Source organism: Podarcis liolepis (genome assembly GCF_965112155.1).
Source record: "Podarcis liolepis genome assembly, chromosome: 13".
Taxonomy (NCBI): Eukaryota; Metazoa; Chordata; class Lepidosauria; order Squamata; family Lacertidae; genus Podarcis; species Podarcis liolepis.
Window position 1 is genome coordinate 22,472,336 of NC_139573.1, and position 9,992 is coordinate 22,482,327.

Genomic DNA, 9,992 nt, shown 5'->3' on the forward strand with positions numbered 1-9,992 from the left:
AGGTAAACCATATTATTCAAGAAGGTTGAACCTCTTTCCTACATGAATTTAAGTACAGCAAGGAAGTAAGCCACATAAAATTAAGCAAGTCATTATGTGTTTTTAGCACACACAAATTTTAAAATTAAACAAATTGCTTGCTACTCTAGCCTTTAAGAAAAAGGAGTGGGGAATACGGTACATACAGCCCAATCTATGCATGCTTCCACCTAAGTATTGCCTCACTGAGTTCAGTCAGTTTCACTCCCAGATAGACAGGGCTGTAGTTTTTCACTTCAATCTAAAGGAGAAGTAGAATAAGTTACACAAGCTTCTAGACATGTTTATTTTTTAAATCTAATTAGACTATCTTATAGACAAGCTCCTTTCCTTATTTTAAAAATTCCCTCACCACCCCCACCCTGCTTAAGCTACTGCAGTATTATGTTACACTGCAAAATATGGAAGGCAACTGCGATGCAGATCCGGGGTTGCCAACATGGCAGGGCAGCCTTGAGAACTTCCCTTGGCATGTGTTAAGCCTCTGTGTGGCCCCTCACTGCCTCCATGATGAGGCAACAAGGTAGGTTACATTATCTTGCCCGCCCGCCCGCCCCCCCCTCAAAAAAGTACAGAGAGCTGAAAATAACAGACTGCCAGAAGGAGAAGACACACATACACAAGTTGTATCTAGCAAATCTTCTTGAAACTTAATTTTTTCACAGGTCCACCACCAAATCAAGTGCTTCCCAGTGGTACCCTGGCACAAAAACATGAGAGCTGAGGCAAACATACAGTTTAGCAAGGAACAATTCCCTCAAAACCATGATCAAATCACAGGTCTCTTCTAAGTGTGTTTAAGTGCTTGGTTGGTTTTGTTGCCATCCTATTTACAAAAGCAATTTGAGGATTCCTGCCTTGGATCAATGTTCTTAAGGTGCTGGCAGGCACTGGATCTGTGTGTTTTTACTCCTCTAAGCTTTAATTCAATATTGGTTTTTGCAGGGATCTGTTTTATTACTATTGGATCCAACTTCACAGATGACTTTGAAAAGAATAGTTTTGGGTGCTTTCTGTCTGGTAGGGAGTTGTGTCTATAGCACAGTCTCATTCCAAATGCCCCTGCCCCTACAGTCCCAAAAAAGTTAACCCTCTGCACTAGATACTGTGAACAAGCAAGATTTGGATTCTAAAGTATATCTTCAAGACCTGTCGAGCTCACAGCCACTATTTACTCTATTCAGCTGTTTCTCTGAGGCTTCAGCAAAAAAACAGCCTGTACTTTCAGGATTTCTTTCTTTCAAACTTTTAATAAATAAATAAATAAATAATAATAATAATAATAATAATAATAATAATAATAATAAATTTGATTTATATCCCACCCTCAGCCGGGCTCAGAGTGGCTAACAACAGTAAAATACAGCATTCTAAAATCAATTCATTCTAAAATCAGTTCAAATCAAATTGATGATATGATATAATTTCCTTGTGTGGCGATTTGCAACTTCATCTCTCATTGTTCTTTTGTCAGAATGGTGTTCTAACTTGATTAATATTTCAAGTCACAAAAACACAAAATTCAAGGGAAAGTTGAAAATGCTTTTATTGTCAAGTCTTACAGCTGCCACCTTTGCAAAACCCAAGTATGAAAGGGAGTTTATATTCCCCATTCCCCAAGCCAGTTCCCACAAATGGCAACACATTCCTAGCACACAAATATTAGAAGACAAAACTTTAAAAGAAAATATAGATTCCACCCTCATTCCCCATATAAAAAGAACAATTTTCCCCTCAAGTGACCTCTGACAATACACCCTATTTTCTATTGCCTGCCAGCAGATATCAGTCTAAATTTTGGAATACAAGAATATGCATCTCAAAAGCATCATCATCAGAGGGCTCAAGCAGAGAAGTTACGCACAGGGAAGCAACCCTAGAAATCCTGCCTCCCTTTTGCTAAACTTAGCTCTATGTCACAGCCCAGCCACATTGAGCATACTGGCCAAGTGTGCAATATCAATGGGCGGGGTTTCCTCCCTTCACCCAGTAAGGGCCTATGCAAGCCAGTAAGTAAAGAAAAGAAGTTCCTCCCTCTCAGCTCTGGCACTTCTGCTCAGATGCCATGGAGTCTTCAAACAAGCTCAGCAAGTTTTTTGGCTCAAAAGTAGAGCACTGCTTTGAGCACTGGGGAACAAGTGACTCCCATTCATCCTCATCTTCAAAAGCTAGTGTGCGGCGCAAGCTGTTCACATTCAGAGAGCCTGATGTGGCATGTCTGCTACTGGGGGACTCTGGGCTGATGTGGCTGAGGTTAGGGCTGCCTTGTAGTACCAAAGACCTGTGGGTGACCAAGCAGAAAAAGACAGGTGATAAAAATAAGGTGTTGGGTGCTGCATCAGGACCTCCTATCTGAGAGATAGTTCAGCACTGGGAAAGACAACATACTCTAGATCACAACTTCGCAGCAAAATATTCCGATAAATATGCATGGTTCAAACCATTGCGCCCTCTACAGTGCCAAAGGGGGAAGATACCTTTTAAGAAGCTGAAAGTTATTCACTGATTGAGTCATTACAAGTGTGCACATTTCTCTGAACCCTCTGCTTACATGCAGAATAATAGAATTGCAAGGGACCACAAGGAGTTGTCGGAAAACCTCAAGCAGCTCTGCTGCTGTCTCCCCTACAGCTACCCCTGGACCATCAACTCACCTGTTCTTCCTGCCACCAGTTTGCTGAGGTGAGAGGTGCCGTGGCGTGGAGGTGTTTCCTGCACAAGGGCAGATGGTCAGCAGAGGAGAACCAGGTTGTCTGGAAGAGAAGCAGCAATCTGAAGTTACCTATGCTTTCAAGCATTCATTTTAATATCAGGCTAGTAGGAGTCAAACAGAATTCAGATGTGTGACAGAGGTGGTAGTGGGGAATCCAGACTAGCTTCCTGTAGTGAAAGAGAGCGCACATGTGCTTGAACAGATGACCTGCCGCAGCTCACATTCAGAAGGGAAACTGGACAGCCACTTGCTCTCCTACCTTTTAGAGGCTGGAGACTTGTTTTCTCTCTACATGCATAACAGGAACCATTCTTCCCATGCTTAATAGAAAAAATAGTATCATTCTTGGCCACCTGCCGTTGATAAGGTAAGCTTTATGCAGAAGCTGGTGCAAAGAAAAGCACCTGAAGGATTTGGGGGTGTTTTTTCCTTATTCCTAAAATAATGATTTTAGGAAAGGAGATTGAGTGCTTGGCCTGTTTAGTTTAGCTTTTAAAAAAAAAGGCTGATGGGGAAGACATGATTACGCTACAGAACATCAGAGGGATTGGCACTGTGTAACAAACTAAATTTAGATTTAAAAAACCCAAAACAAACATTTTCTCAAGAGAATAGTGAATGGAATTTGCTTCACATTACAGATCTAACTCATTGAGCCCTCCCTGGCCCAGGTCAGACTGGCTAGCAATCCTGGATATTTGAGTGGATGTCTATTAGCCTTCCCAGACAGACAGACAAATCACTTGCTTCAGACATCTGGATTGGTCTACCACACTGTTTTCTCTGATGGGGGGCACCTTGCTCACATGTACTCTCTACTTCCAACCTGTTACTGTCTGAAAGTAGGAGCGGTCCTATCTTCTTCTCCTTCTACTTACTTGTCAGAAGACTGCAGCTCAGGGCAAGTGTGGTTATGTCGCCCAACTGTCTCCGTTAGTTCAAAGACATCCTCACCAAGGCTCTCTTCGGCATCCTCTTCCTCCTCACCCCAACCACTAGAGAGGCTGCTGTCTTCTGGGGGAAGGACAAGGGGCGAATTTGGGGGGGTTACTGGAATATTCCGATGCCAAAACAGTAGCCAGTGAACTGGGCTGCTTACAGACCCCCAGAGCCACTGCATGAACCTGAAGAGGATCTAAAATAAACAGATGGGGAGAATTCACACATTAAGAAAGCAATCAATGGAACAATAACATGCTGGCATTAAGATAAAGGTAAAGGACCCCTGGACGGTTAAGTCCATTCAGAGGTAACTATGGGGTGAAGAAGAGTTTGGAATTGATATCCCGCTTTTCACTCCCCTTAAGGAGTCTCAAAATGGCTAACAATCTCCTTTCCCTTCCTCCCCCACAACAAACACTCTGTGAGGTGAGTGAGGCTGAGAGACTTCAGAGAAGTGTGGCTAGCCTAAGGTCACCCAGCAGCTGCGTGTGGAGGAGTGGGGAAGCAAACCCGGTTCACCAGATTATGCGTCTACTGCTATTAACCACTACACCACACTGGCTCCTCTCACTTTTCAGGCCAAGGGAGCTGGCGTTTGTCCACAGACAGCTTTCAAGGTCATGTGGACAGCATGACTAAATGCTTCTGGCGCAATGGAACACCATGGCGAGTGCCAGAGTGCATGGAAACACCGTAAGAAAGCAATTGATGGGGCATAGCATGCTGGCATGAAGCACTTCCCAAATCTGGCAATAGATACTCTCCCTACTGCAAACTGGAGGCCAGGGCACCAGAAAAGGTCTCCAGCCCTTTGCTGTCAGTCAGTGCTGCACTCTCAACTGGGTACATAAAGCAACACAAAACAAAGACATAACCTCAACTAGGCTGGCATACTACCCTCCCCAAAGGCATTTAGGCTGAGCAACACATGGAACTAGCTCAGTGTGATTCGCCCATAAATAACTGATAGGCTGTTTTCTGATAAGGATGCCTTTGTCCAGAACAACAAAAAAGGGGCGCAAAGCGGTGGCATAGTTCTAGGGAGAGGATGATTTGGTAGTGCTGTGGAGAGTGCGCTCAATGAGAACTGCATATTAGCATTGTGAAGATCTCTGGCCAGGGCCTTGATCACCTTGCACATGGAAACTCCTTGCTGGATCCCAGATTGTGCCAGCAGCATCAGCTTCCGCCACCTCCCTGTCTTCTGCATGAGGCTGGAACCAAGCAGCGTCTCCACCGAGGGCCGGAGCAGATGGTTGGGTTCCAACATGGCAACTAGGAGGGTCCGCAGCTCAGCAGAGAGATCTGCGAAGGGCAAGAATATTCCACTGCTTACTTTGCTTTCTGCAATATATTGAATTTCACATGCCACCAGCTCTTTCCCCAGACCCTCCTAGTTTTGACAGCCACTTTGCCTCCTTCCATGAGGATTAGCGGTTGAGTTGGCATACGCAAGTGCTGCATGCAGAAATGTTCCCTTTATTTCTGCTCACCTGCAGTGAACTCAGGGGGCATATAGCCCTGTCTCAGTTGTTGCCAACCTTCACCTCCATTAGGAAGCTCCATATTGCAAGCAATCTCTAAGATGGTTATGCCTAGGCTGGAAGGACAGAAGCACACAGATGAAGTAACAGGAGCAGCACAACATTGCTTATCTGTAGGGCTAATTTGAACCCCGCAACAAGTTAAATTTTGAGGCAGGGGAGCAAAAGCCACAACTGTGAAGCTGCTGGCTATCTCAAGCACTGGAAATATTAGCATCCCTACTTCCCATCTCATCCCACACCTGAAGATGTCAGCAGCCTTGGTGTATTCCCCACGGAGCAGCTCAGGTGCCATGTAGCGGGGATCGCCTTCTTGAGCATCATTCAGATCCCTAGAGTCCAACTCCAGCATAAGCCCAAAGTCACCTAGCTTGCAGACATTGCTGGACGAGAGGAAGATGTTAGCTGGCTTGACATCCATGTGTAAAAGGTTGCGGTCGTGTAAGTGACGCAGTCCCTGCAGTAAGTCCCAGAGGAACGCTCGCACTTGCCATTCAGGCAGTGGTCCATACTCCTCACAATACTGCAACAGGTTGTTTGGGCACAACTCCGTCTGTATGTAGAGCTGCCCACGCTCTTCCCAGGCCTGTACGAAGCTCACACAGTTGGGATGGTGCCCCACGCGCTCGTGCTTGCGCACCTCAGCCAGTTTGCGCTGCCTATCACTCTCACCTCGGAATGGCTCCACAGAACGCTTCACAGCATATAGCTGTCCATCTTCCCTACAGCGCACCTGTAGGGAAGATGAAACAAGTTATTACATCCTGTAAACTGAAGAGGATCCTGGCCCTTCCATGCAAGAACTCCCAGCACAAGGGGTGTTCAGGAACTGTGAGTGGTAAGCTTGCCAAGAACATCCAGATTCTGTCATGAGAAATTATATTCATGTCACATTGTCATAAAATCACCCAGCAAACAAATAAGAACAAAGCCTGCACAATTAGCATTCGTTCTGCATTCATCCTGATTTACCTGTGGGGTGTTTATAAATCATTCTGTTAGTCATTTGTTCATCCTGCACTCTTCAATGCATTCTCCCATCACTTTCCAAATTGCAAAAAGCATGATTCTTTTTTAAAGTTGATTTGTTGCACTAAGGGGACAGAGCCCTTTAACTGCACAAACCTTATGTTGTAGCATGCACTTATATCCTTCTCCCAAAATCTGGAGCACCCGAAGTGTGGGGCTGTGTATTTAAGACAATGCACTGTAGTCAGCACCCCACTTCCTACAGGGTGGCCTGCCAGATTCCTCCTGGAAGCCCACAAGCAGGGCATGGTGGCAACAGCCCCCTGCCGCAGTCACCACCTCTGAACATGGAAGTCTCATTTTAATGTAATCCACTGATAGGCAGATCTTCCATGTGTTTGTCTAATTCATTTTCAAAGCCATCTAACCAGTGGTCATCACCACAAACTGTGAGGGGGGGGGATCTTAATTATGCCTTGCGTGAAGTCATTTCTTCCACACAGACTGTGTCCATACCTTATATTTAAAGAGCATGGCTTCCCATAAAAAATTCTGGGAACTGTAATTCATCTCACAGAGCCGCATTTCACAGTACACTTAACAAACTATAGTTTACGGGAATATTTTGGGGAAGAAATGTATTTTAAATGGCTAGTGTAAATGTGTCCCAAGAGATTAGTAGCCTGTCTGCTACTGCCTTACCTTGTACACTTCACCAAAAGATCCTCTGCCAAGACGGCTTAGCTGCTGGAAACACTGCTTGAAAAACAGCTCTCTCTTGGAAGCATCATACAGGTGACTACGCAGGGGTGTCTGTTTCCTCTGTGCACCATGGAAGGAAACACTGTGTGGCTGGAGCTTGGTCCATGGTTGCTGCCGGCGGTCAGAGAAAATCCTGCTCACAGTGAGTGAGCTCTTGTGGCGTGGACGTGGTGGGAGGGTATAGCTGAGTGGCTTACGAGCTCTCTTGGCTGAAAAACTGCTTTCTGCTTCCCGGAAGAAGGCAGGCACTGGAAGAGGAGTGTGACTCATCTGGGACTCAGCCCCTCCGTAGTCAAGAGGTAGTGGCATATCTGAAAGCAGAATGCATAGTTATTAAAATTACATTATCATTTCCTCAATGATCCAAAGTTGCAGTCAGCGAGTCTTTGGTGTTGGGCTGCTAAGGCAAATTTAAAATTCACTAACCAAGAAAAAGGTAAATATTTTCAATTTGCTGACCTGAAGAGACTGATAGTTGAGTCTCAAGTGATGGGGAAAGAAGCCTCCCCACATGCATAGCCCAAAGGATGAACTGCAAGAACAGGAGGATACATTCAATTTTAATACAGTATTTCACTATATGCAACAATGATGTTCAGAAGCCCTGGAACCTGAAAAGCATTCTAACTCCCACTATTCATTTCTACATTCCAGTTCTGGGACCACAAGCCCAGAGCTGTATCTTTATGTACCTTTGTAGCTTGTATTCACAGCAGGAAGGGATGTGTTTATTTTTGTCTTTTGCAAGAACAAAAACAACCACCCATTTTAAGGTTCTGTCTATCAGGCAGAGGCTTCAATAACTCATGTCTCCCAATCAGTTGCTAGAATTCCATCTTAGAAGATCAATGCCCTGTGGGCTGCTGTCTCCAGGCTCTGGCCATTTGGGATGCATTTTAGGTTACGATGCCTTTCATCCATCTACTGCAACTGTCCTGGAACCATCAGTAATTGTGAAGGAATTTGTAATGGCCTTAGTGATTCCTGATAAATCATGTGACAGTCAGATGAAACTGACAAGTCTGGGATCAGAATCTTTAGAGGCACTCAAAGGAAAACAAACAAAGCAGTCAGCAGAGTCACAAAGAAAAAAACACTAAGTGGAGCACTAACAGGAAGATATGAAGAGTTTCAAAGTATCGATTCACACAAGGAATTCATATTTACATTATCTATCATAAGCCCCTTAAATGTCTATGTGAACAGCAGAGCAGTTGGATACAAACCTATACACAATTTCCTTTGATGAAGCCATACTGAACACTGATTTACATTAAAATTAAGACTGCCCTGTGCATCTTCTAAATAAATAGGGCACTACATAAAAATATTGCTATATTTCTAACCCTTTAGCAGAGCATGTGTGGGTTTTTTCCTCTTTCCTTTATCCTGACAATAAACCTAGGAGGTAGACTAATAATGATGATGATGTCGTCACGAGTGGGCTGTCCTTATCTCAGTCCCAGGTGTGTGCAACCAGAGATGGTAATAACAATAGGAGGCTAAACAGATCAGAATAAATATTCTGTTTCCAACACCAGGCAGCCAGGTCACAACCTTGTCATGAGGGTGATGGCCATTTCCTGTTTGCTCTAGAAACACATGGTACTCACAGGTACACTGCCTCTAAAAATGGAGGTTCCATTTAGCTACCAGATGCCTATGTGGCGTCCACATCACATCTGACTTAAGAGCCCCTGCAGCCAGGCTCAAATCCACACAAAATTCACTGGGTGATCTCAGGCCAGTCTTTGAGCCTGAACTCTCTTACAGGGCTGTGGCAGGAATAAAACAGTATGCAGAGGAGAAAGAAGCAGAGCTATGTACTCTGAACTCCTTGAGAAAAGAGTAGGATTAAAATGACAAGACAACTAGAGAATTCATCCAGGAATTCGCCTTGTTCTGATTTTACCATCACCAACACCACCACTAAAAGAAGAGCCCAGCTGTCCCCCACAACTGGGCTTGACTTATGCCAGCTGTGGCAGAGACATCCTCGCCCCTCCAGCTCCATCACTCTCAGCCCTCTAAAGTTCTCCTGCTCCTTATAGAAACACAAGAAGAGCCCTGCTGGATCAGGCCAATGGTCCATCTAATCCAGCATACTGTCTTCCCAGTGGCCACCCAATGCCTGTGAGGAAACCCCACGAGGAGCAGGATTCGAGCACCTTGTGATTCCCATCAACTGGCATTCAGAAGCCCTGCTGCCTCGGAGTCTCTTTATGCTTGGGACCGCCTCCCAGGACGTCCTCAAATAAATCCCTCCCCCACCTCAACCTCACACTTTCCACGAAGCCTTGGGCACAACCTCCCCCGCCCTATAACATCTTGCAAGTGTGACCCTGGCTAGAATAAGCCCCTTCCGACCCCCGACCCCTGCCTCAGCTTCCTTTCCCCCAGACCTATCAGAAACACGGCTCTATCCATGTTTTACTTGCTTTTTAATCGTCGTTCCCTCCCCCCCCCCGCACCTCACCCTACGTTTCGGCTGCTTCCTATTCCCTCTGTAAGCCGCCTCGAGTCCCTGTCAGGGGAAAAGGCGGGACAGAAATCAATACGACGTTTAGTCATTCTAACAATGATCGATAGCCACCACCGGCGGCCTCGCCCTCCGCCACGGAGAAGGGCCCAGTTCCCCCAGGCACCGCCTCTACCCTTCCCCGAAATTCACCTCAGGTGCGGGGCGCGCGCGCCCCTTTCCCCTGCTCCTAGTCGGCGACATCACCGCCACACCCGCTCCTGCCAGTGAGGAAACGCAAAAGCACCGGCGCCTTACCTCTTTTCTCCTTCCTCTTTATAATTTTAAACTTCCTCGGAGCCCCGGAAAGTAAGGGCTCTCGCGTACGTGCGAGCGAGCGAGGGAATCGCTTTGTTCCGACGGTCCGAGAGTTCCCGGATGAAGCAGCCCTTTTCCCACCCCCTCCCTTCCCTCAGGTGTGTATTCCTGCCCGGCGCGCGCGCGCGAATCCCCTCAACGCCCGGTTTGCGCTCTCGCGCCAAAATTCCAAACGGCCTCGCCCACT

The 9,992-nt window shown here is 46.0% G+C and overlaps 1 protein-coding gene across 4 annotated transcripts; it reads right to left on the reverse strand.

Moving 5' to 3' along the window:
* Positions 1–1,560: 1,560 nt before the first annotated feature.
* Positions 1,561–9,973, reverse strand: PKMYT1 (protein kinase, membrane associated tyrosine/threonine 1). 4 transcript variants are annotated; one of them, XM_083472250.1, is made up of 9 exons: positions 9,746–9,864; positions 7,429–7,501; positions 6,910–7,280; positions 5,481–5,971; positions 5,188–5,294; positions 4,827–4,999; positions 3,631–3,887; positions 2,694–2,792; positions 1,561–2,320 (listed from the first exon to the last, which is right to left on the reverse strand). In XM_083472250.1, the coding sequence occupies exons 2-9, from the start codon at positions 7,484–7,486 to the stop codon at positions 2,077–2,079; spliced, it is 1,800 nt and encodes a 599-aa protein (XP_083328376.1). In that variant the 5' UTR covers positions 7,487–7,501; positions 9,746–9,864; the 3' UTR covers positions 1,561–2,076. The 4 variants fall into 4 exon arrangements, with proteins under 4 accessions (XP_083328376.1, XP_083328375.1, XP_083328377.1 ...); XM_083472249.1 differs by lacking the exon at positions 9,746–9,864 and adding an exon at positions 9,641–9,729; XM_083472251.1 differs by lacking the exon at positions 7,429–7,501 and having other exon boundaries at positions 9,746–9,973.
* Between the last annotated feature and the right edge of the window lie 19 nt (positions 9,974–9,992).

What these genes read in the sequence shown, in the direction of transcription:
- PKMYT1 (XM_083472249.1), bottom strand. Translation starts at nt 9,691, where the DNA reads ATGTCGCCGACTAGGAGCAGGGGAAAGGGGCGCGCGCGCCCCGCACCT. An exon ending in GCGCGCGCCCCGCACCTGAG is followed by an intron (nt 7,502 to 9,640) that starts GTGAATTTCGGG and finishes CTGTTCTTGCAG; the next exon opens with TTCATCCTTTGGGCTATGCA. An exon ending in AAGGCTGCTGACATCTTCAG is followed by an intron (nt 5,295 to 5,480) that starts GTGTGGGATGAG and finishes CTGTCCTTCCAG; the next exon opens with CCTAGGCATAACCATCTTAG.